This window comes from Anarhichas minor, unplaced genomic scaffold (genome assembly GCF_050575085.1).
Source record: "Anarhichas minor isolate MPS153535 unplaced genomic scaffold, ASM5057508v1 ptg000100l, whole genome shotgun sequence".
Lineage (NCBI taxonomy): Eukaryota > Metazoa > Chordata > Actinopteri > Perciformes > Anarhichadidae > Anarhichas > Anarhichas minor.
In genome coordinates this window covers 530,661-558,077 of record NW_027466546.1, presented here as the reverse complement: position 1 = coordinate 558,077, position 27,417 = coordinate 530,661, and the positions used below count along the sequence as shown (strand labels likewise).

Sequence of the window (27,417 nt, the reverse complement as noted above, 5' to 3'; positions counted from 1 at the left end):
AACTCCGTCAAAAAATAATAATACAATGTAAAAAAACTAATAGACTCTTATTGTGAAGGCCCCCGGTTGTTGCCGGTTGGCGCCCCCTGTCGGCGGCTCCGTGCAGCAGCAGCTCCGGCTGACCGTCTTCTCCTCCAGCAGCAGCGGCTCCGCTCTAGTCCCGGAGAGACCGTATCCATTTTAACACCAACACCCGACGCAGGAGCAGCGGCGCGCAGCGAACTCATTGTCCGGTGGAGGGACACTCCTCTCACTGACCCCCCCCCCTCATGGCTCTAAGTCCTCGGGTCTGAATCACCCTTTTCTCTCTCTCAGATGGCGGCGCTGCGGCAGCAAGCAGCCGGGCCGGCGGTGGATTTGTGAGGATTTAACGAGTCTTTCTTCTGCGGTGAAATCTGCTGATTTAGCGGCGGAGAGGCGGAGGAGGAGGATCGAGCTTCTGGTGGTCAGGTACCGGCTTTATTCTAATTGGGTTTATTTATTACAGGGCTTTGGTTTATCATAAGACGGCTTTGTTTGATCTCCTCATTAGCAGCTGACAGGCCGCTAATCAACCCGCTGCTGCTATTAATATAATATATATATAGATATATATATATCTATATATATATCTATATATATATATCTATATATATATAGGTATAATCAACCCGCTCCTGCAGCCTGTCTCCTGCGCGCTGTGTCCATCCGGACCGAATCCATCCAGCCTCCGTACGGCTCCATTATATAATGTGTGCGCAGAGGACACCGAGCTGTCCGTCAGTCTGTCTGCAGCTATAATGTGATTTCACCTCTGATTGACCGACAGACGGTCTGTAACTCTAACACGCGTCACGTCTGTGACTTCGTGTCCAGGCGGCAGCGATGCTCGCTGAGGCCGCAGGAGGTGTCGCTCAAGCCGGACTGGAGGTGCAGCAGAGGGACGCTGCTTCATCCGGAGAGACGTGAAATAAAGCTTCAGTGTCAAACCATCACGGAAACAGAAACACACACAAAAACACACACACTGTAACACACACTATAACACACACAGTAATACACACAGAAACACACACTGTAACACAAACAGAAACACGCAGAAACACACACTGTAGCACACACAGTAACACACACAGTAACATACACTGTAACACACTGTAACACAAACTGTCACACACTATAACAGTCGCACACTGTAACGGTCGCACACTAACAGACACACTGTAACAGTCGCAACAGTAACACGCTGTAACAGACTGTCAACACTGTCACACAATGTAACAGTTACACACTAACAGTAGCCCACTGTAACAGTCGCACACAGTCACAGTCACACACTGTAATACACTGTCACAGTCACACAGTCACACACTGTAATACACTGTCACAGTCACACACTAACAGTCACAGTCACACACTGTAATACACTGTCACAGTCACACACAGTCACAGTCACACACTAACAGTCACACACTGTCACAGTCAAACACTGTAACAGTCGCACACTGACACTTGTAATATGGAGCCCCTGGTCTGTGGTTGATAGGGGCCCCTGGTCTGTGGTGGTTAAGGGCCCCTGGTCTGTGGTTGGTAGGGGCCCCTGATCTGTGGTTAGGGGCCCCTGGTCTGTGGTTGGTAGGGGCCCCTGGTCTGTGGTTGATAGGGGCCCCTGGTCTGTGGTGGCTAGGGGCCCCTGGTGTCCCAGGTGATGTCTTTAAATGTGTTGTTTCCAGTTTTTGGATCAAAAGTGACTTTAATGATTCTGTTGATCGACTGAGCGATTAGTCGATGGTGAAGCTGCACAACAAATGGATCAATAATCAAACTCAATATTTAAATCTCATCAGTTCTCAGATTCGTCCTCATTTCTAAAATCATCTTCAGACGACTTCACTGTTTTGAAGTCTGATCGTCTGCTTTTAATACAGACATGTTTATTCTTTACATACAATACACATCTATTTATTTTATTGATTGTCTTCGTGTTTGATCTACACTAAATATCAGATCAATAAATGTCTTCATGTGATCATAAAACTAGACGTCATAAGAACGTCTTTTTTCTGAGAAAACAAACATATAAACATTAAATGAGATTCTTAGTAGACACAAACTAGAACCAGTCCTCAGAGGTCCACTGTGGACACAAACTAGAACCGGTCCACTGTGGACACAAACTAGAACCTAGGGGAGGTCTTAGACCAGGCTAGGCTAAATGCTAGCAGAGTTCTGGTGAGGAAGGCGGAGCTTCAGCAGCTGAATATAGAAACAATCTGATCGACACCTCCTGGATTAACAGATAACGGATGGAAACATTCTTTCTATGTTGAACTCTTTGAAGTGAGATACACCATTGATCTCTATGGTTTTATGGACTCAGAGCTAAAGTCACAGAGTCAGTGAGGAAAGAGTTTAACCACATGTTCCACGAAGAGCTGAAGTCTTTATTATTTATCAGTGAATAACAGCAGCTTGTTACGTCACATGACTCACAACATGATGAATGGTGTTTTTATTACAGGAAACATTGTATTCATTTTACTGTTAGTTCTCTTTGCAGTGATGAAATGTCTTCAGGTGTACTGGTCTGTCTTCAGGTGTTACTGGTCTGTCTTTAGGTGTTACTGGTCTGTCTTCAGGTGTACTGGTCTGTCTTCAGGTGTTACTGGTCTGTCTTCAGGTGTTACTGGTCTGTCTTCAGGTGTTACTGGTGCTCTGAGACTGGAGGCTTCAGATGAGTCATGCTGCTACTTCACCATGACAACAGAGAGAGGGGGGGGTGGTCAGACCGTCACTGCACACATAGAACCCAGTAGAACCACAGTGTGGAACCCTGTTAGTGCCCCCTAGAGACTCAAATATAGAACATTCATCATAACTGATCACCTCCACTGAGCTTTTCTGATTTATATTAAATAAACTGAATATTGTTGTGTTTTGGACGGTTGATTCTGAATGAGTTTGTTTTATAAACATTAAGTCACTTAAACATTAAGTTACTTCTGCTTCCGGTATGCCCATGGAGTAGTTAGACGCAGAGTGAAACCGCGCTCCCAGATATATCGCAATATACCCACGGAAAAACTCGAAAATTCGATATTTATCAGTGAAAGGGGTAGATGAGTGGGAAAATAATCACCAGAAGCCATAAAGGAGAAGAAAAAATGCCCAAAACTCAAGATAAAGGCTCCTCGTCGGTAAAAGCTAACAACATCGAAGCACATCAAGCTAGCAATCAAAGTGAAGCAGCTGAAGGCCGGAGGAGCCCCGGAACGAGCATAGATCCCGGTGACATAATTAGGGCGATAAAGGAGCTAAGAACTGATCTCAAGGGGGACAATGACTGCCTGAGACAGGAAATTATTAAATGCAGTCTGTCCGACCGAGTTGGAGAAGCGGAGACACGCGTGGAACAGGTGGAGGGTTGGGCGGTGGAGGCGACCGGAGCGATCTGCACCTGCCTGGAACAGCAAAGAATCCTGCAGCAAAAACTAACGGACTTAGAGTCCCGGTCCAGGAGAAACAACATGCGCCTCTTTGGAGTGGCAGAGGGAGAGGAGGGAAACTCGGTACCACAGTTCATCGTTAAACTCCTCAGAAGCGAGCTGCCATTACCACAATAATTGGATTTGAAAATACAGCGGGCTCATCGGCAGAAACCCCATCCCGAAGCCCCACCGAGACCTATTATTATGAACTTCCAGGAGTTCACAACCAAGGACATGGTACTGAGAGAAGCTTGGAAAAAGGGAAAAATCCAACTGGGCAACAGAACTCTATACTTCGACCACGACTATACGACTGAGATAGTCAAGAAACGCAGGGAATACAATCGGATAAAGAAAGCGTTAAAGGAAAAAGGGGATTAGTTTCCAAACACCATACACGAATATACGGATTCACTGGGATACGGGGACCCGAACATACACTAGTGCACAAGAAGCGCAGCGGGAGCTGAAGAGACGTGGATTTCCCGTGGAAGAGCGGGAGACTACCAAAGGAGAGAGCAACCTGGAAACACGGGTTCGTGATTTATTGGGATGGCAGCAGGCATCGGGTCGTCGGGAGAGAGGACTAGCTGCGGCCCAGAGAGCAAGGGATAAACTCCAGGAGTTCCAGAGGGGACGCATCGAGCAAACATGAACGAAGATGCAAGCTGCACAACCCGGTATGACTGTTACAATTCTGAGACTCTTAAAACCTCTTAAACTCTAGCCCTATTTGTAGGCCTCTGCTCGAAAATGGCATACCCATACTAAAGTGACCACAGTTCTGTAACTACAAGGTCTATTTTAATAATTTTTGATGCTATAATCAGATCACAACACTTGTGAGATTGTTGAGATGGATAATATTGTGTATATGGTGCTGGTTAATATAGTACATGAAGATATTACACAGCTCAAATTGAAAATATTCAGGTTCGCCTGAAAAAAAAAGCACTTTTATTGATATTATGTTTTTGAAATAATGCAGCTGGCTGCCTAAAAACTCTCCCAAATCATAGCACAACCGATCAGTAGTTGTTGAATAAAGGTTGGCTGGGATAAAGTGAAGAATAAGAGGCTTTAGTACAGAGAGGTCACGCGAGGTCGTCATTTTCGAACCAGCTGTTGCAGCTCTTACATTGTACTTTTATATACTATATAACTATATATTTCACTTTTTTTATCACTCATATTATTCAATACATCCAAATACAGCTGTTAGGAATCATTTTGAGATTCCTAACATGATCAGAGCCTGTCTCTGGCTCTCAGCCATAGGATTTTCTCAGTTGATGAGTGTGTATGGGGCTGTAGCTCAGCCTATCATCGGTCGATTTCAGTCAATAAGCCCGCTTTCGACGCATCAGTCTCAGGAAGGCGGGTGTCAAAGCGGGTCTTGATTGACAGAAGTTTCAGCGAGTAAAGTTGCAAGAAGTGCCGCGTCTCCCCGAGCGTAAATTTCTATTTGTCGAAAGTCTGACCGCTCGCCCATGGTGGATTGACCCCCCTTCCACAGGAAACAGCTCGGCAGTGAACAGGATGCAGTTGCCAACAATGATTCTAGCTTTGAACCGGATAATCTTCGATGTTATTGTACTAATTTTTCATAAAACATCACCAAAAACCAACGATTTTTTTTGGCGAAGGGCAGTGCCATGGTACCGTTGTCCACTCACAGCTTTCTACTGTTTCCATGGAGAGAAAAACCGAACGTATTTATGTGTTCGGCGACGAATGCTAATGCTAGAAAATGTATTGGTGAGCTCGGTAGCCGCTAGCTTCGTGGTGCAAATATTGATTTGCAGTACACATAAGGGACATTTCTGCCCACTATTTCATGCTTTTATGCCACATTTTCTAGATGCTTATATTAGTAGTCTATAGTTGTGTTTGGAGTGTGTAAAAAGTGACTTATATGATAGTGTTGCCCATACGTTGCTGTTTAATACGGTAAAAAAAATGTACACATGCACAATATTTGCGAACAATAAGGCCATTTTCCGAACAATATTTTAAGGGGGGCTGAGCCCGAGAGCCCCCAAATCTGGGGGCGTCGTGCTACAGGACTATGATAGATTTGCTTTTTGGCTTTATATTGATCACTATGTGTCTGGGAGTGATGGGTTCATTTTTTCATGGGTTACGTTGGACTCACAGGATGGTGGAGTTACCGCTTTTTGACTCACCAGCCATCCTTAATGCAGAGCCCTCTCCTAACGAGAGGCACCACCCTCGACCCACCAACGAGGTCACAGTTGAGGAGGAGCAAGAGCCTCCTTTTCGTTTGGAGGTATGTTTACTTATGTGTTTCATAGTTGATGTTTTCGTTCGGATTTTGTTTTGGGGGGCAACAATCTCATTTATTATTTGGTATATGTATGATAGGGTCACATAACTTGAGAATTATCTCCTTAAATGTGAATGGTCTGAGTAATCCAGTCAAGAGGAGTAGAGTGCTAGCAAAAATTAAAAAGGATAATACACAAGTCATATTTCTACAAGAGACACACATGTCGAAACAAGAACATAATAAGCTGAAAATGTTTGGGTACTTAAACTCTTATTTCAGCTCTTGTAAAAATAGTCAAAAAAGAGGAGTAGCTGCTCTGATTTCCAACTCTCTTAACTTTGAACTGATTAAGGAAAAGGGAGACAAAGAGGGCAGATATATAATAGTCAAAGGAAGGCTAGACTATTTCCTAATGAACACTACAGACAGACACAGGGTGAAGGAGTGCTCAATAGGATCAGCAGATTTATCAGATCACAATGCAATCTATTTAACTATTTACTTGAATAACAGACTGAAGAGTACATTATGGAGACTAAATATTAGCATTTTCAATAATGAGATTGCTCTAAATGAGATTAAGAAAGAAATTGGTGACTGCATAAAAGATAACAACAATGGCCTGGTAGGCCCAACCATCGTATGGGACAAGGTTAAAGCAATAATGAGAGGGAGACTAATTTCAAGAACGGCATACTTAAATAAGATGAAGAGGACAAAATACGATGAATTAGAGAAAACATTGAGAAAACTAGAGAAACAACAACAAAAAGATGGGAACAAAGGATTGTCAAACCAGATAAAAAAACTAAAAAAGCAAATAGAGAACATCTTGAATGACGAACTAGAAAATAAATTGAGATTCACAAAACAAACTTTTTATGAATCGGGCCCGAAAGCAACAAAAATTTTAGCAGCACGCCTCAGGAAACAACAAATTATTAATTCAATACACAAGATCAGAGACCCCTTAACTAATAAGATAACCTACGAACCAGAAGAAATTCATAAAACCTTTAAAGATTACTACGAAACCTTATACTTACAGCCTAAGATTGTCAATGAAGATAACATTAAACAATACTTGTTATCATTAGATCTTCCTTCCATAGGAAAAATACAAAACGACGAATTAACTGCCCCATCACAAAAAAATAATTGGACTTGGCGATTAGTAAATTGAAAACAAATAAATGCCCAGGGAGTGACGGTTTTCCGAATGAATGGTACAAAATCTTTAAAGAAGACCTCGCCGCTGTATTGCTAGAATCCTCAAATTGGACACTCAGCAAAGCTGAAGCACCACCATCATGGAAAGAGGCCGTGATATCAGTCATCCCAAAAGAAGGTAAAAATAAAGAATGTTGTGAATCTTACCGTCCAATTTCTATATTGAATGTAGATTATAAACTGTTTACATCTATAATCTCAAAAATAATTGAACACTTTCTACCCGAATTCATAAATGAAGATCAGACAGGGTTTATAAAAGGTCGACAAACACAGGATAACATCAGACGAACCTTACACATTATAGAGCAGGCTAACAAACAACATCTAAGTGCAGCTCTGGTCAGTCTCGATGCGGAAAAAGGTGTTTGATAGAGTCAGCTGGTCTTTTCTGTACAGAGTGCTAGAGAGGCTGGGTTTTAATAACCAATTCATTAGGTGCATACAATCTTTATATAGAGACCCAACTGCTAGAATAAAGATCAATGGCCATCTGACAGGTAGTTTTAAGCTGTTTAGAGGCACTCGCCAGGGTTGCTGCCTTAGCCCCTCCCTCTTTGCAATATTCATAGAGCCTCTGGCTCAGGCTATCAGACAAAACAAAGAGCTGAAAGGGATCAATATAGCAAAGGAGGAACATATAATAGGACTTTTTGCAGATGACATTATTACCTATCTCCAAAATCCCAACTCAACAATTCCCAAACTTATGACAATTTGGTCGACTATGGTCGGATGTCGGGCTATAAACTGAACATTACAAAAACACAGGTACTCTCTCTTAACTACATACCAAGTAAGGCAAATAGGCAGAAATATAAACTGAAGTGGGAAGCAAAATCAATAAAATACTTGGGAGTGCTAATCACTCAGGAAATGAACAAAATATATGAAACAAACTACAATATAATAAACGATAGGATACAGAAAGATATAACAAAATGGTCAACACTAGTACTGGACTTTAGTTCAAGAATTGAGGTGGTGAAAATGAATCTACTGCCAAGGTTGCTCTACCTCTTCTTATCATTACCAGTCAGAATCCCAGGATCTCAGTTTACAGCATGGGACAAACAGATATCCGGTTTATCTGGGCAGGAGCAAGGCCAAGGGTCACATTTAAGACACTCCAAACTGACAAGGAAAACAGAAGCCTAGCACTGCCAAATCTCAGAGAATACTACTACGCGGCCCAATTGAGGTACATTGGTTATTGGTGCTCCCCGGAGTATCAAGCTGGATGGAAACACATTGAGCTAAATCTGGGTCAATCTCAACCTCAGGCCAGGCTAGGTGGAAAAGAATATACTGACCAAAAGGGAGAAAATTCCATCTTAGAAGATTCACTGAAAATTTGGAATGAGATAGTCAAAAAATACAAACTGGAAGGAGACAGTAAACTTCTGATTTGGCCTTCTCAGACCCCCAGGTTTAGACCTGGACAGATAGATAATACTTTTGTATGCTGGAGAGAAAAAGGGATAACAGCGGTATGTACACTCAGAGGGAAAAACTTTAAAAACTTTTGAAAAACTCAAAAGAGAATTTAATTTAGAAAATGGGGACCTGTTTAGATATTTACAGCTAAGACATTTCTATGATACAGAAATTAAAAAAGGGGTTTCATCAGAAGGTAATGAAGTGATTGAAGTGCTGACAGGTGCATACAAACAAACCCCCTCAAAGTTGGTTTCCAAACTGTACAGTAGTTTACAAAAACGAAACGGAAAAAATACACTATATGTAAAAGTGAAATGGGAAGTAGAACTGAACGTTGAACTGTCGAAGAGTGATTGGCATTCCATGTGTAGAACGCAACAAACATCCACCAGCTCTAGAAGATGGAGGGAATTCGGTTGGAAGAACTTAATCCGCTTTTTTACAACACCCCACATAAAATATAAACAGTTGGGTAAAGAGCAGCCATGCTGGAGACAGTGTGGGCAGATGAATGCTAACCACTCACACATGTTCTGGACATGTATAAAAATACAAGCATTCTGGGACAGGGTTATTCAGACTCTGGAGGAGATTCTATGCTACAAGATTCCCAGAGACCCCCGGATTGTGTACCTGGGAATGATACCTGGCGACATAATTCAAAAAAAGGACTTCTACCTCTTTAAAATCCTGACACTCGCTTGTAAAAAGGCCATCACAAGGAGCTGGTTGAAAAGTGACCCTCCAAGTCCAGGACAGTGGCTGGACATTGTGGAGGAAATATATTCTATGGAAAAATTTACTCTTTTTCTAAGGATCAAAGCAGGGATCCATGATCAACGCTGGAGAAAATGGACTGTTTACAAGGGAAAAGATGAGTAGTGTTCTCAGTGACCTGAAAAGAATAGAACAATGTTTGTTAAGAGTGAATGGTGACCCCCTTTTATTTAATTTGAATTAACTTTTTTTTCACTGCCTGTCGCAGCAGCTGCGTGTGTTTTAATTTTTAGTCTTTTTTTCACTTTTCTTCTCTTCTTTTGTTCTTTTTCCTTCATGTTTGGTTTAAATTACAGCCAGACAACGGACCGTAACTTTTTCTCAACTTTTCTCGTGGCTTTTATGTTACTTTTCTTCCTGTTTGTAACGGAGAGCCACACACAATGAGTGGGGCCATTGTCTATTCCCGCGATCAGCTGATTGCGTTGAGCAAACTGCGGCTGCTCCCCGCCGCCAGGCCTGAGATCCCGGAGGAACTGTGGAGAAGGGCTCGGGGCTGCAGGTCGGGCGCTAAGCAGAGGAAGTACAAACCTTTGGTACCAGCGATTATAACGGGAACGTGAGGTCTTTGGCGAATAAGACGGACGAGCTCGGCGCGCTGGTCAAGACTGAGAGGGACTTCCGTGAGTAGCGTCATGTGTTTCACGGAGACATGGCTGCATGCGGATTTTCTGGATCACAGTGCGTCGGTGCCCGGCTTCAGGACTGAGAGGGCGGACAGAGATGTTGTACAGATCGGTAAGAAGAGAGGTGGCGGGATTGCAGTGTATGTGAACGAGAGGTGGTGCAATCCTGACCATGTGTGTGTGAACGAACGCTTCCGTAGCCGGGACATTGAACTGTTAGCCGTGGGGATGCGTCCTTATTATTTGCAGAGGGAGTTCAGATCCGCCATTGTTGTGGCTGTGTACGTCCCGCCATCAGCTGACGCTGAGGCAGCAGTGGACACCATCCACTCCACTGTGTCTGGACTGCTGATTCAACATCCTGGTGCATTTTTGGCAATTACTGGAGACTTTAACCACACCACTCTGGATAAAGCCCTGCCGACCTTACACCAGTATGTTGACTGCCCCACAAGGAACAATACAACTCTGGACCTTCTGTATGCTAATGCTAAGGATGCATACAGTGCCACTGCCCTTCCCCCCCTTGGCAGGTCTGATCACAACCTGATCCTGTTGACACCCAGGTATGTTCCTCTGGTGCAGAGGCTGCCTGTGACCACCAGGACTGTGAGGAGGTGGTCTCAGGCATGTCCACATTACTCCGTTTTTGTTTGGAAACGCATATGTTTTGCTATGTTTAAACGGATAAGTTTGAAAACGCTCCCGAGGTCAGATAAGTTTGAAAACTCCGGGGTTGCGTTTTCGTGTGGACGGCCGAAACCGGATACGTTCAGAAACGATGACGCCCGCGTTCGCTAGTTGATTGGTTCTTAGCAGTCATGACGTATCCTTCCCTGATTCGTCACATGCCTATCACGTGACCGTTACCCGGAAGCTCACAAACAACAACATTGATTACCGATCGACTACCAGGTTAATCTAACATGGACAACTGATTGCAGGCGTTGCTGACCTTGTTGTCTTTACCAGCAGCTGTTGTTCAGTTAAAGTCTGCATTATTACGGAGGAAGCAGCTGTTAATGGAGCGATTAGTGAGCGGCGTGACCAGCGGCGTTATCAGCCCTACGGAGCGGACATCTGAAGCCACGGTTAGTAGTAAATGCTATTCAGTAGGACAGATAGTTAAGCCACCAGCAGAGCTACGAGTGAGAACAGACAACGAGGAAACGAGTGAGAGACGTGTGTTGACCACATTTATGGACCCATAATCTAGTAAATGTTTACGTGTAAATGTTGATTTTAAAGTAAATTTAATATGTGTGAGAGAGAGATAGAACAAGACCCGCAGCGCTGTAACTAAGTCTGAAAAATAAAACTTCTAAAACTTTCCACAAACTGTGTCTGTTTGAGTTTATAGAGGAATATTTTAGAGGAAGATCTTAAGTATCAAACAACCTTTCATTATTAAAGACTACTTTATTACTCTGTCATATTTTTTTTAACTAAGCAACCAATCCACTTCCTGTTTACAACGTCACGCGCATGCCCAGTGTACGTTAATGGTCACGTGATATCCGTTTTCGAAGGTTGCCGATCAATTCGAAAACGATGCTGAAACGCCGTGTGGATGCAGATCGTTTCTATTTGGAAACGGAGTTTTCAAATAGAAACGGAGTAGTGTGGATGTACTCTCAGGCTAATGATGCCCTGCAGGACTGCTTTGAGTCAACGGATTGGGATGTGCTGTGTGGACCACATGGGGAGGACCTCAAAAGCATGACGGACTGCATCACAGAATACATTAAATTCTGTGAACAAACCGCCATACCATCCCGGACTGTTTATTATAAATGAAAATTTATTATAATGAATCAACCTTATTGATCTGTTGAAGTATGTCCGACCCAGAAACATCTTTAGTTCTGCAGGTATTTGGTTATAAAGTATAAAGTACCTGATGATGAAAGCTCAATACAGTTCTTATAGTTCATCCTGAGGGAAACATGAACCATGAACAAATACAATCACAAATTCTCCCCAGAGGTCTTTAAAATCTGTACAACATACAACATCCTCTGTTCTTAGATCCTCACATCAGAATTATATCACATAATAATTACCTCACATGTAAAGAATGAAAAACAATATAATTACAACGTAATCAATGTATATGATTCATATGAGAGTAGTAACAGCAGTAGTAGCACTAATAATAACTGAATAATTATGACTGCTAATAACAGCAGCAGTGGATACAATAGAATAATTATGATAATAAAAGCAGTAATGGTATCAGTAATAGTAATGTGACTAATAATAATAATAGTAGCAGTGGGTGTCAGGCAGGATCAGGTTCCAGATAAAACCACAATCCATGAAAACCTGTGAGGAGAGAAAACACAAGGACTCTGAGGAAGAATTTATTAATGTGCATTAATGGGACATGAATATATACAGATGAGAGGAGGCGAGAGGAGCTCAGTGTATCCTAGAAAGTCCTCCAGGAGACTAGGTCTATAGCAGCATATCTAGGCCTGGGAAAACCTGAAGGCAAACCTGAGCCAGCCCTAACTATAAACCTGAGCCAGCCCCAACTATAAACCTGAGCCAGCCCTAACTATAAACCTGAACCAGCCCCAACTATAAACCTGAACCAGCCCCAACTATAAACCTGAGCCAGCCCCAACTATAAACCTGAGCCAGCCCCAACTATAAACCTGAACCAGACCTTAACTATAAACCTGAACCAGCCCTAACTATAAACCTGAACCAGCCCTAACTATAAGCTTCATCAAAGAGGAAGTTCTTAAGCCCACTCTTAAATGTGGTGAGGGTTTCTGCCTCCCAGACTGAAATAGGAAGCTGGTTCCACAGAAGAGGAGCTTGATACCTGAAGGCGCTGGTTCCTGTTCTACCTTTTGAGACTCTAGAAACCACAAGTAACCTTGATTATGATAATTTCACACTACGGCCTAACAGAATAAAGTGTGGATGTAAACTGACTGGTTGGAGGCATTGACTCTAGTTCTAGTAAACAGGTCATTGATTAGCTGAGTGATTTCTGTTTGCTGATGAGTGAAAGGTTAAAGGTCACCTTTTCCAATGTGTCTATTCCCCCCCCAGATTTTCTCTGCGAGGATGCGACAGTGAGCGATGCTCACAGTGCTGATCGTTACCATGGCCATATTCGTCGGCGGCCAGGCATGCGGCGGCCGAGACAACTGCTCCGCCCACAGCGAGTCCAAAGACTACTGCTACTCGGCTCGCATCCGCAGCACCGTGCTGCAGGGACTGGCTTTCGGAGGGGTGCCCACCGTGCTCGCCCTCGACTTCATGTGCTTCCTGGTGAGTCGCTGCACATGCTCAGTACGGCACACGAGGGGGGGGGGGGGGCACTGACTAATCCATTCTGACACAGACAGAAATAAATAATGAAATTACTAAGAAATGACAAAGATAAGTCTTCGAAAGCTCTTTAAAAGGTGTCCAGAGCAGCTCTGGTGTTGCATTGTGGGAGCTGCAGAGTGTGTGGACCATTCACTGACTGTAGGAAAAATCGATACTGCAGCTTCATGGTTCGACCCACATACGGATTTTCCATCCAGCAGCATCAGGTGCTCTCTAACAACAAGTCCTCCTCTCTCTTCTTCTGCAGGTGCTGCTCTTCGTCTTTTCCATTCTACGTAAGGTTGCGTGGGACTACGGCCGCCTGGCGCTTGTCACCGACGCCGACAGGTAAACTCACCTTTAGCAAACAATTATGTCATGCAGCTGGTGGTTCCCAACATGTGGGTCGGGACCTGTCTGAGGGTCACAGCATGTATAACTGGACACGTTCCTGTAAAATCCTCCAAAGAGCTCTCAGCTGCACCGACAGTCGGTTAAAGGGCCGGTGTGTTCTGGAGACATCTAGTGGTGAAGTCACACATTGCAACCAACTGAAACTTTCCTTGTGCAGAACTAAGATGGCCGACACAAAAATGTAAATGTTTCTCTCTAGAGTCTGTTTGGTTTGTCCTTTCTGGGCTGCTGTAGAAAGATGGCGTCCGGCTTTAAATGAAACAATTCTTATCTTTAGGTGATAAACATAGTAAATAATATATAGAAACACTGCTCCTTTAAACTGTCGTCACTAACAAGAGACGACTTGTGTTAAAACAAGTCAGGTGACCCTCAAACAGGTTTTCACTCTTTTCACTGACCTGCGTAAAAAAACAAAGTCAACCAAAAACCTCTCAGAGAGGAAGTTTCATTAGTAAAACATCCATCTGGTTGGTTCTATTTTATTCATTTGATGGATGTTTGTGAACAGATGTTTGGGGGGCTGTGGCTTAAGGGGTAGAGAGGGTCGTCCAATAACCGCAAGGTAGGGCGGTTCAATCCTTGGCTACTACGTGTCCTGTGTCCTTGAGCAAGACACTGAACCCGACGACGCTCTCCCATCAGCTTGTGATTCTCTTTCTGTTTCCATCCTGAAGACTGAAGAAGCGTCTCAGCAGCCTGGAGGAGCGGGAATAGTATGTCTTCCTCTTCCTCCTCCTCCTCCTCCTCCTCTGGTTTCATTAACAGGGTTCTGCTCTCTGATTGGTGCTCTAACACGACTTATTTTCACTGTGTGTGTTGGTATGGAGGGTCATTGGTCCTCAGGTTCACAGATAAACTTTCATATTACTGTTGCAAATTCTAGCAGACTGTTGACCCTAATCCCAGACCACCAGGGGCCGCAACTCTCTGTTGGCTAATGCGATGCTAGCACATGTGATGCTAACAGATATCATGCTAACAGAAGTGATGCTAACAGATGTGACGCTAACAGATGTGACACTAACAGATATCCTGCTAACAGATGTGATGTGAACAGATGTGATGCTAACAGATATTATGCTAACAGATATCATGCTAACAGAAGTGATGCTAACACTGCTCCAAACTTCTCATGTTTTAACGTTAATTCAGCTGGAGACGAGACAGAGATAACTATGAACCGGTCCAAAGGTAACAGGCTGTGTGTTTGTAGTGTGTCGTCAACCCTGTGACCTGCTAGCTAGCTAGTTAGCTTACCCGACACAAACAGGTGGAAGAAGTAGGTCCCTTACGTAAGTAAGTTAGTCAGCTTTAGCTGTGCTAAATTCGGACTTTTTGAAGTGTGGTTGTATGTAAACTCCCGTGTTCTGCAAGCTTAAATGACTGATTTTATGAATGGAGTCTTGTGGCTTTGAAGAGAGCGTCTGTATAAATAACGTTTTATTTCAACACACCTGGAAACACTTTCACAGAAGCAGGTTGATGTTTGTGTTTCCACTTCCTGTTAGCTCCCTCTGTATTCAGTGTCTCAACTCAGGGGTCTAATCAGCTTTCAGACACAGAGGTCAGCGCGGCTACCTGCTAACGGCTAACATGTCAGCTGTTAGCCGTTAGTATGTAGCCGCTAACAGGTTAGCTGACTACTTCCTGTTTGTGTCCACAGTGTTGCCTCGGCGATGCACTCGGAAACGCCCGACCGCTACGAACGCCTCACCTCTGTGTCCTCCTCCGTCGACTTCGACCAGAGAGACAACGTAAGGACTCCTCCATCACTCCTCCTCTTCACTGTCTCCTCTCCACTCCTCCATCACTCCTCCTCCTCTTCACTGTCTCCTCTTCCCTCCTCCTCTATCACTCCTCCTCCATCACTCCTCCTCTTCACTGTCTCCATCACTCCTCTTCACTCCTCCTCCTCCTGATTTTCTGTGTTCTCCTGCAGGGTTTCTGCTCGTGGCTGACGGCCATCTTCAGAATAAAGTGAGTACCATCTAATGTAGTAATAATTATAATAAAGATAATATTTATATTCATAATATTCATATGAACAGTAATATTAATATAATTATAATAATATTAATATTATTAATAATAATGATGATATCTGCAGAACTCTGGTTTGTGTTCACCCGTCTTCTTCCTCCTCTTCTTTCTTCTCTTCCTCCTCTTCCTCTTCTTTCTTCTCCTCTTCCTCCTCCTCCTACAGAGATGAGGAGATCCGTGAGAAGTGTGGTGAGGATGCGGTCCACTACTTGTCGTTCCAGCGTCACATCATCGGTCTGCTGGTCGTCGTCGGCGTTCTTTCTGTCGGCATCGTTCTGCCCGTCAACTTCTCCGGAGACCTTCTAGGTGAGAACGAGGCCGCCGACCAATCAGGAGAGAGCAGAGGACTTTACTCTGTGACCCTCTGTCTTTCTGAAAACATTAGAAAACATTTGTCAATGTCTGAAATGTGGGTTTTAAAGGAACAGTGTGTAAGATTTAGTGACAGCTGGTAGTGAGATCCTCCCAGTGTCTCTTCTGGGCTGCTGTAGAAACATGGCGGACTCACTACGTAGATATAAATGTCTTTTTCTAACGAAAACACTGCAATTCTTAGTTTCAGGTGATTATACACTAATTAAAACATAGTTATGAATATTAAATTCCATTCTAAATGTTTCACATTGTTCCTTTAAACAGTTTGTAGGTTGAACTCTTCACACAGTGTTCTCTCCTTATGTCTGATTGGTTTTAGTCCGAATTATCAGTAAAGATGCTTTCCTAAGCCAAGCAGTCCCCGGACCCCCTTCTAAAGAAGGTAACAGCAGTCAGATCAGAACTGTAGGTCTGTGGATCTGTAGGATTGTGGATCTGTGAGTTTGTAGGTCTGTGGATTTGTAGGTCTGTGGGATTGTAAGTATGTGAGATTTTAGGTCTGGGGATCTGAGGATCTGTAAATCTGTGGGTCCTTGGATCTGTAGGTTTGTGGGTTTGTGGGTCTGTAGGCCTGTGTGTTTGTAGGTCTCTGGGTCTGTAGATCTGTAGTTTGTTAGGTCTGCAGTGTTTCCCCTAGGTTTACAGCTTTGGGGGGGGGGGGGGGGGTCGGACACCGACGCAAACACTTTAAGGAATCATGGTGTTCATGTGTTTCTTTTAATGACAGCAGTCAATATAACTTATTATTTTAACCTGTTACCACTCCTGTAAAATTTGCCTGAAATGCCTATCCAAGGCATACCCAAAGTAAATTGAAAGCTGTTCTTGAACCATTGGGAGTACATGTATGGTTTTGGTCTCTTTTGAAAGGTAACACTCTGAAGTGTATTCCCCAACGGTCAGAATCACTGTAAGTGCTACTGGTATTGACTAATAGAAGTTGGAACACACTGAAATAGGTTTTTATTTCCACCTGAATATTTCTTTGCAAACAGATGCCTGCAGATGACTATAGCTGGGACTTATTAGCTGGAAAACACAATGGGACCACAGCATGATGCCATACCTAGTCCAAGTTCAAATTTGATAACAATACTACAAAAAATGAATATTTTACACGTTTTACTTAGCGTATGTCTAGGCGCTTTCCAAAAACATTTTGGGGACCCATGGTAACCATAGTAACATACCTAGGCTGTGTATTCATAATTCAAACTAGCTTATTTATGTCTAAATACAGTTATCTATAAGTTATTTCACCATTATTTACTTTCCTAAATTCTCCAAAACTCTCAAAAACCACACTTTGCATTTAACAAAATTTTCGAAATTTTATTTGCTATACGAAGCGTCAGTCATCAGAACAATCGGTTGCAATTGGCTCGAGCTTTACACGACAGAAGAGGGGCGGGTACTGTCCTTCAACGCGGTCTCTCGTTGGCTATTGTAGGCTGTGGACAGGACATGGAAGCTCCTAATAGGTCAAATGAGGTGTCAATCTAAAGGTCAGAGTGCAGCCGCCATTTTACATGACACAGATGTACACTAAACACTCCAACGGCTGTCGGAGTATCTGTACATTGAACTAAACATCGGAACATTTCTTTTCATGCCAATTATCCACAAAGTGTGCAGCTTTTCTCACTGCAGTGCATCTTTCTGGGCTTCTGGAAGAACATCTCCAGAGCCTCCTGATATGGGAAGTCAGAACCGTCTGGCACATTTATCGAGATCCGCATGCAGGCTGCAAGATGGTCTCTTTGCAGCCCATTTAAAAAAACGCAGATATTGTTGTCTGCTTTTCAGGTGGTTTACGCGACGTATTTTCCGATGCGCGCTCTCTGTCCGCTGGTGGGAGTGTGCTCACCTGTGTGTGTGTGCGCATCGGGGCGGAACTCCGCCGTGCGCGATACAGAGAGCAGAGGAGAATTGTAAACGTGCGACCATTGAGACAGAAATGACATGCCGTCGTGTAAATAAGATAAATAACATGACTATTTAGTTTGTTTAATAAAAGAACACGGTGTAGACCTGTTCTATACGAAAGGTAACCTGAACTGACTTCTGTTGTGATCTGGCGCTATATAGAAAATTGAATTAAACCAAATGAAATTGACCTTCAAGGGGGGGCCGGGATGCCCCCCCTAATATAATGGTAGGGGAAACAATGGTCTGTGGGTCCGTAGGCCTGTAGTTCGTTAGGTCTGTAGGTCTGCATTTGTTGGATTAGTTGATTATATTTATTGTAAATAAAGTAAAAATCTTGGGGTTAGGGTGACTTGTTTGTTTTTGTTCCAGAAAACAACGCTTACAGCTTCGGACGCACCACGATAGCCAACCTGAAGTCTGGGTGAGTACATGATGAGTTCCACTGGAGTCATCAGAGATCAATAGATATCAGAGATCAATACATATTGATATTGTGTGTTTCAGGACCAACCTGCTGTGGCTCCACACCTCCTTTGCCTTCATGTATCTGCTGCTGACGGTCTACAGCATGAGGAGACACACGTCCAAGATGCACTACAAGGAGGACGACCTGGTATGTGGTCAACAACCTTTATCCACTTCCTGTGGTTGTGCCACACATTTATTAGTTTGAAATGTTAATAATTCTTCAAGTGACATGAAAACAGGATGTAAACAAATACATGCACTGTTTTAATCCCTGTTTCATGACTTGCAGGTGAAGCGCACTTTATTCATTAACGGCATCTCCAAATACGCTGAGGAGAGTCAGATCAAACAGCACTTTGAGTAAGTTCACTGGTCTTCTTCTCCTTCTTCTTCTTCTTCTGGTTCTTGTGACGGTTCATGGGGTTCCGTGTGGGTTTAGGTGTGGAGCAGAGACTCAGGTGCAGACTCAGACACAGGAAACAAGTTGAGGGGGAAAAACAAGGCTTTACTGGGCATTTAGCAGTGAAAACAAAAACAACTCCAACCGGGAGCGCGGGAAATCAAAACTGCAATAAAAAGCTAAGTCATAACACAAAAAGCACAGTCACAAACCGTGGAACGCAGAGGGTCAACACGAGGGATAACCACTGGAGATGCGAAGAGTCCACGGGGAGGGAAAAAGAACAAATGATAATCCTGCAATTGGAACAGAGTATAAGTATGTGAGGGGTGATGAGCGGATTGCCGGCAGGTGAGTAGAGATGAGTGGGGTTGGCAGAGGGAAAAGCCAGGGGCAGGTGATTGGGCACAGGTGGAGAGAATGAGCATGATCAGGAGACACACACATACGGCAAAGCACAACCGTGACAGTTCTTCTCCTTCTGGTCCTTCTCCTTGGCCAAATCCCAATGGCCCTCCTTACGGACTTTGAGGCGCACTCCATGAAGGTTTAGGGCTAAGGGAATTACCCACAAATTTTTTATTTTAATTTATTATACTATATTGATCCAAGAAGGGGAAATTTGTCTCTGCGTTTGACCCATCCCTGTATATAGGGAGCAGTGGGCTGCCAAGGTTCAGTGTCTTGCTCAGGGCACGTGACACATCCCAGTCAAGGATCGAACCATTGACCCTGCGGTTACCAGACAACCCTCTTAACCCAGTGAGCCACGGTTGCCCCGATAAATCATTGCAATGTGACGTTAAACACGGGGTAAGCAATGGACGCATGGAGATGTAAAACAAGGTAAACAAAGAGGACGGATCACGTGTGTTCAGCCTGTCTTATTAAATTTACTCAGAAAACATTAAGGGTTAAAGATGAAAAAATAAACATGAAATCAGAAGATATTTATTTATTTATTCATCAAATATTTGATTTTGTCATTGAAGCTGTTTTGACAAAACGAGTAAATAGATTATATGAAGTTACCTCTCATCTAGTGAGGAAAGAGCCTGAAGACTTTCAAATCAGGGAGTACAAAGTACAAAATAAATAGACACAATTATACATCATATTTTTTGTCGTTTTCATGGTAACGTGATATGTTGCAGCAAAGTGCTGTCCCGTTTCTATTTACACCATCTCAAGCCCTCACAGTCTCTCACACTCAACCACTCACCAGGTGACGTCAGTAAGTCCTTGAGGGTTCAGGGTTTGAGGGTTAAGGGGGGGACATTGGGATTTGGCCCTTCTTCTTCTTCTGGTTCTTCTCCTTCTGGTTTTTGTTCTCCTTCTGGTCCTTCTTCTCTTTCTTCTTCATTTTGCTCCTTTAAATGTTTTCAAAAGCCCTAAAACCTCTTAAATTTAGTTTTTACATTTATTGACATGATTTATTTTGAATTTGACACTAAATTAAACTATATATACAAATATATACATACAGGTATATAATTGAATGTAGTTTTTAGTATTCCGTTCAGTAAATGAAGATGTATGTGTAAGTTTTGTGTTCAGTGTTTATATTTAGTTTTTTATTCCCACTGTTATTGAAACATTTAAATAACCAGAGTCATTTTATTAATACTTTTGTAGTAACTTAAAGTTAAAATGGTTTCATTGTTCTTAGGGTTAGGGTTAGACATTAATAAAGATTCTTATCCTGATTCAAGAATCTGAATAAGAATCTTTCATTTCCCACTTAATAATAATGTTCTAATGATATTAAATTATTGATCATTGTTCTTCAGACAGGCATATGAGAATTGCACCGTTCTGGAGGCTCGGATCTGCTACAACGTGGCCAAACTGATGTCTCTGAATGCAGAGAGGTGAGACACAGAGGTGCATGCTGGGATATGATCATTTAAAGGAACATGTGTTTGTTTCATCCACACGTGTTCTGTGTGTTTGTGTTCGTCAGGAAGAAGACGGAGCGCAGTAAGAAGTTCTTCACTGACCTGATGGCGAAGGAACACGTTCCCACGATGATCAACCCGAAACCCTGTGGACACCTCTGCTGCTGCGCCATCACCGGCTGTGAGGAGGTAACGTTAACGCTAATGCTACCGGTAATGCTAACACTTTTTACGTTTTATCATAGCCGGTTAAAGTTTTATCGTAGCCAGTTGAAGTTTTATCGTAGCCGGTTAAAGTTTTATCGTAGCCGGTTAAAGTTTTATCGTAGCCGGTTGAAGTTTTATCGTAGCCGGTTGAAGTTTTATCGTAGCCGGTTGAAGTTTTATCGTAGCCGGTTAAAGTTTTATCGGAGCTGGTTGAAGTTTTATCGGAGCCGGTTAAAGTTGAGTAAACCTGGTCTGATTAGATGTGTTGGTCCGGTTTAGGAGGTTTGCTGTTAGCCTGTTAGCATGTTAGCATTTGTCCTGCAGGAAGAGGCGGTCAGCTACTACACCAAGACAGAGACCAAGCTGAAGGAGGAGTACAGGAAGGAGAAAGAGAAGGTCCACACCAAACCGCTGGGCATGGCCTTTGTCACCTTCCAGAACGAGTCCATGACCGCCATGTGAGCCTCAACTCCTTTAACAATAATAACATGTTTTTATTTTGTTCACAAAGTTTACTTTAGTCTTTGTAGAATCATTTACACAGCTCTGACCCCGCCTCCTCCCCCATGTGACTCCGCCCCTTCTGTTTTCACAGTATTCTGAAGGACTTCAACGCCTGTCAAGTTCAGGGTTGTCGGTGTCGTCAGGAGCCACGATCCTCTCAGTTCAGCGATGCTCTTCACGTTTACAACTGGAGCGTTTCATATGCGCCCGACCCGCAGAACGTCCGCTGGTAAGTCCACAAGCTCCACCCGCCTGAAACACCAGCAAATACTAAAACCAACGCACCCTCACCTGACGTGTCCGGGTTTGTTTCTGCAGGGAGCACCTGTCGCTCGGTGGGATCTCCTGGTGGATCCGCTGCTTCATCATCAACTGCATCCTCTTCCTCCTGCTCTTCTTCCTCACCACGCCCGCCATCATCATCTCCACCATGGACAAGTTCAACGTCACCAAGCCGGTGGAGTACCTCAACGTAAGGAACCACAAGCAGCCTTTAGGTTTGAGCAGATCGTTTGTGATGATTCTTCTTCTCTGACTCTCTGCTGTGTTTGTTTTGGACAGAATCCCATCGTCACTCAGTTCTTCCCCACTCTGCTGCTCTGGGCTTTCTCTGCTCTGCTACCCACCATCGTCTACTACTCTGCCTTCTTCGAGGCTCACTGGACCAGGTAACCAGCTCCTCTTCAAGTACTACGATACAGTATTAGTACTACAATTCATACTACAGTTGTTCAGACTTTTGTGGCAAGTCCAACTTTAAGTCTTGAATTAGTCAAGACAAGTCTGAATGTTCACGAATGTCTCAAGTCAATGAAGACACGTCCAAACAAGTCTCATGAAAACCGTTAAGACATTTTAGAGCCAGTTGAGACATTTCAAACTGTTTAAAATCTTCCATCTCAAATCAAGTCGAATGACCAAAAACCAAAGTCAAGCAACGTAAACTTGAAATGAGTCCAGGTCAGATCTCAAATTCGTTGAATCTTAATTAGTCCAGACGGAGGTTTGGTCCAGTAAGTCGAGTCCAAGTCGAGTGTCAACAATGATGAAACAAGTCCAAATGGTTTTATATCACGATTGAAATCATTGTTAAAACACAACCATCATTATGTGACCATTGACCATAGAACACTAAACACAGTATTTTATTTCATCTTTTGTATGATGTAATGTTTATGTACACGTCGGAATTACAACATTTGATGACACCGCCCAAGAACTGTTGACCCTGATTTGATGTTTACCTGACCCTGATCTGACCCTGAGTTGACCCCGATCTGACCCTGATTTGACCCTGAGTTGACCCCGATCTGACCTCCTCTGTGTGTCTCCAGGTCTGGAGAAAACAGGACGACGATGCATAAATGTTACACGTTCCTGATCTTCATGGTTCTGCTGCTGCCGTCTCTCGGACTCAGCAGGTAATAGAAACACTTTACTGTAATGACTCTGAGTGACGACCGTGACCTCACTGAATCCTCTCTGTTCTACAGTCTGGATGTTTTCTTCCGTTGGCTCTTTGATAAGAAGTTCTTGGCTGATGCCAAAGTCAGATTTGAGTGAGTCACTTTTATTTCCCAGCATACAACGTGTTTCTGCTCATTGACACTTTTTAAATTTTAAGTCCACATTTTTTTAATCAAATAAGAATTTAATTTTTGTACAATACATTTTAGAATGTATAACAGGACTTAAACATTGTAAAGCCTGGACTTCCTGTTCTTTATGTAGTTTTATTTTGAAAGGTCAGTAGAAGGACGCTCTGCTCTAACGGAGCCTCCGTGTCCCCTTCAGGTGCGTCTTCCTGCCAGATAACGGAGCGTTCTTCGTCAACTACGTCATCGCCTCTGCGTTCATCGGGAACGCCATGGACCTGCTGAGGATCCCGGGTCTGCTCATGTACATGATCAGACTCTGTCTGGCTAGGTCCGCCGCAGACCGCCGCAACGTCAAGAGGGTGAGGACGGAGTCCTCTCAGTCAGACAGAGTCTGACAGTTTGTGAATAGACCACTGAGTCCATTATTGTCTCCATGTGGACATAACCCTAACCCTGGATCAGTTGTCTGTCCCCTCCACAGTTTAGTGTGATGGACATTGCTGCCTTATGGTGGCGCTGCTGTACTTCTGTCCTGTTTGAAACATTTGTCTTTGGTCCCTGCAGCATCAGGCCTACGAGTTCCAGTTTGGAGCAGCGTACGCCTGGATGATGAACGTGTTCACGGTGGTGATGGCCTACAGCATCACCTGTCCAATCATCGTGCCCTTTGGTCAGTCTCTTTATATTTTTATATTATATATGTGTATATATGTATATCACCTGTGTGACTCTCACCTGTCCTCCTGCAGGTCTCATGTACATGCTGCTGAAACACCTGGTGGACAGGTACAACATGTACTACGCCTACCTGCCGTCCAAACTGGACAAGAAGATCCACTCAGGAGCTGTCACCCAGGTGGTGGCCGCGCCCATCCTCTGCCTCTTCTGGCTCCTCTTCTTCTCCACTGTACGCACAGGTAAGCCCCGCCCCCAAGTCCAAATCAAGTCTCTCAGGACCAGTCCAAATCAAGTCAGTCAGTCAAGACAAGTCCAAATCAAGTCTCTCAGGTTAAGTCCAAATCAAGTCAGCCATTCAAGACAAGTCCAAATCAAGTCTCTCAGGTTAAGTCCAAATCAAGTCTCTCAGGACCAGTCCAAATCAAGTCAGTCAGTCAAGACAAGTCCAAATCAAGTCTCCCAGGTCAAGTCCAAACCAAGTCTCTCAGGTCATGTTCAAATCAAGTCTCTTAGGATCAGTCCAAATCAAGTCTCTCAGGACCAGTCCAAATCAAGTTTCTCAGGTCAAGTCTCTCAGGACCAGTCCAAATCAAGCCTCCCAGGTCAAGTCCAAATCAAGTCTCTCAGGACCAGTCCAAATCAAGTCAGTCAGTCAGTCAAGACAAGTCAAAATCAAGTCTGTTAACAAAAGTTCAAACAAAACAAATATTTTAAATGACAAACACAATACTTGGTTTTAAAATCAACAAACATATACATTAGCTGAATGCTAACTAATGCTAACTGCTAATATGCCGTCAGGTTTCGAGACGCCGACCTCCATGTTCACTCTGGTGGTCCTGATCGTCACCATCGTGGTCTGTCTGTCTCACGTCTGCTTCGGACACTTCAAGTACCTCAGTGCTCACAACTACAAGGTACTAGAGCGTTCTTTATTTACGCTGCTACAGAAACGTTAGCATCAAAGCGCTCAGTCTCACTCTGTGCTCTTGTCTCAGATCGACACCAAGGAGACCGACGTGGACGCTGTCGAGAATGGACGTCCAGCTCGTCCCTCGTCCTCCCCCATCACCAAGTCTCAGGTGGGTGGATCCAACTAACCAGAAGCTAGTTAACAAATTAGCTCGAGCTGTTGAGTTTGTTAGCTCACAAATGACATGTAGTTCCCAGTATTTCTTTTCCTTGGAAGGCGAGGTCATGACCTGCCCTACTCTGCTTCTGATTGGCTTACCCAGACATTCTTACCCTAACCAACCAACAGTCAGGCAGAGTAGGGCGGGTCATGACCTCGCCATCCAGGAAAAACTAATTTCCTGGGGTTGTTAGCAGGCGGCAGGTGAAGTCAAGCTGCATTCTGTCCATCAGGGGGTGACTCCTCTGGTTGTATAGAAGTCTATGAGAAAATTACTCTACTTCTCTCTTGATTTATTACCTCAGTAAACATTGTAAACATGAGTTTATGGTCTCAATCTCTAGTTCCAAGTCTTCTTCAATACAGCATGATGTTCATTTAGTACATTATGGTCCATTTAGAGTCAAACAGACCATAAAGCAGGGGATGTTTTAGGGCGGGGCTACACAGTGATTGACAGGTCTCTACCAGAGACATATACGGCGTCTCTACGTCACTCCTCAGTCCAGATATGGTCACTTCCTGTTCACTGGTTGCAAAAAAAACAAGATGGCAACGACCAAAATGCAGAACACGAGGCTTCACAAACCGATGAGTCTGTGGTTGTCAGCTCGCCAACAAGGTAGCTGGAGCTTTTGGTTTAGTTCCTGTATTACTTGTGAAGCTGATGAGGACTCTAAAGGGAACTCGTTGACTTGTTGTAGACTCTGCCGTCCGTCAGGATTGGGTCTCTCCTGCTGGTTAACCCGTTCGTTGTGATCTTTTGTTTTTCCAGCTGCAGCAGCAGCAGCAGATGTACATCGCTCAGGTGCTCCAGGACCCAAACTCAGACGAGCCAGGCGGCGGCAGCGGCGAGGAGGACCGAGGGTCGTCCCACGACGAGGAGTTGCTCAACGGAGGGAACAGCATCAACGAGGCGGATTTTCAGTCAGGGGAGGACAGTCTGATCGCCAACGAGGTCCACCAGTAGCTGGGGGTGGAGCTAGAGGGAGGGGCGGAGCTAGTTGAGTGTCCATACACAACAGTTAGAGAATAAAGCTGACTGGAGAATCACTACATACACACAGACTGACACGGTTAGCTCCTCCCACTCCCAGCTCGAAGACTTGACCCTGACCTTTGACACCGGCGCCGGGTCGCCAACATCCAGTCCTGCACGTCTGTGGAAACTTGATGGACACCAAACTGTCTCCACTGGAAGTCACTGTACATAACCACAAAGCCAAAAGTTTTTATTTTTTATTTCTTTGTTTTTTCTCGGGGTTAGAAGGGCGGGGTTTTAAAAATTCGTGCCTCGGCTGGTTTTCGTTTCGTTCGCACTCGTGTCTTGATTCCTGATCCCACCGCAGGTCGCCGGGACTCGACCTGTCGAGGGGTCAAAGCTGATGCTGATGCCGCTGTCTCTTTCCTCGGCCTGGTGGACGTCTCCAAACAAACTCTCACCATCTTCATCATCACCAACTTCATCACCGCCGACATCGGAGTGCTCAACAAGTTGCCAACCGCCAGCTCTCGTAGTGATAGAAGCTTCGCAGATGCATCGCAGTCTCCCATCCTGTTCTGTCCTCGTTTGTGGGTTTAACAACTTCATCACCTGGACGTTTGTCTTTTACCTGCCAAGGTTTCGTTAAAAGTGCTGTCTGGACCAGGACCCATCGAGGGACTGTGGAGACCATGAAGTCCTCTCTGATCAGTGTCGACCCATCGATGGACTGTGGAGACCATGAAGTCCTCTCTGATTAGTGTCGACCCATCGATGGACTGTGGAGACCATGAAGTCCTCTCTGATCAGTGTCGACCCATCGATGGACTGTGGAGACCATGAAGTCCTCTCTGGTCTCAGCAGTACGTCCTCGGCTTTTTTTTTTCACCTAAACTACCTTAAATCATGAATACCTGACGATGGGACCGGGGTGTTTGTGTCTGTGTAGGTTTAGCAACAAAAACTCTTTTCATTCATGCGGAGAACTTTGTGAAGAACTTTGTGAAGAACTTTGTGAAGAACTTTGTGAGGACGCTCCGACAGCAGCAGAAGTCCAGATGTTTGAGCTCAGGTAGACGCAGAAGAGCAGCGCGCTTCGTCCGAACCGTCTGAAGCCTGAAGCTGTCGGGACCCTCAAGGGAAGTGTGTGTGTGTGTGTGTGTGTGTGTGTGTGTGTGTGTGTGTGTGTGTGTCTGTCGTGCTTCTGTCTTCTGTAAGATCAGTTTCACTAAAAATACGAAACTTTCCTCCTGAGAGTCTAAGATGTTTCACTTGATCCATCTCTGTGAATCCAGTACGTAGGACGTGTTTAGCCTAGCTTAGCACAGAGACTGGAAGTAGGGGGGAAATTTAGCCTAGCTCGTCTGATATTGTATCTTCTTGTTAATGATCAAAATTTTAGTTTCTAGGTCCAGCTAGCTTAGGGTTAGCTTCTCTTGATTAGCTTTTCAGCTAACCAGCTAGTCACCAGACAGAATTAGCTAGGTAGGTAGAAGCTAACTGTTAGATAACACTTATTTTTCCTCTTCGGTAACCTTTGAATTAAAAACATTTCAACCTGAGAGCAAAACACCCCGGGGGAATAAACACAGTCCAGAAAAGAATCCAGCATGCTAGCGTTTAGCGTTC

At 44.0% G+C, this 27,417-nt stretch overlaps 1 protein-coding gene across 1 annotated transcript; it reads left to right on the top strand.

Annotated features, from left to right (window-relative positions):
* Window positions 1-326: 326 nt before the first annotated feature.
* On the top strand, window positions 327-27,175 carry LOC142939522 (mechanosensitive cation channel TMEM63B-like). The gene is made up of 25 exons (XM_076082696.1): window positions 327-450; window positions 12,897-13,118; window positions 13,429-13,508; window positions 14,252-14,290; window positions 14,730-14,768; window positions 15,241-15,331; window positions 15,517-15,554; window positions 15,781-15,923; window positions 18,291-18,342; window positions 18,426-18,534; window positions 18,679-18,749; window positions 20,580-20,660; window positions 20,753-20,876; window positions 21,219-21,352; window positions 21,490-21,627; window positions 21,717-21,870; window positions 21,960-22,066; window positions 22,733-22,819; window positions 22,892-22,957; window positions 23,193-23,355; window positions 23,561-23,666; window positions 23,746-23,913; window positions 24,476-24,591; window positions 24,673-24,756; window positions 25,597-27,175. Exons 2-25 carry the CDS (start codon window positions 12,927-12,929, stop codon window positions 25,774-25,776), a joined length of 2,562 nt encoding a protein of 853 aa, XP_075938811.1. The 5' UTR covers window positions 327-450; window positions 12,897-12,926; the 3' UTR covers window positions 25,777-27,175.
* The last annotated feature ends 242 nt before the right edge of the window (window positions 27,176-27,417 follow it).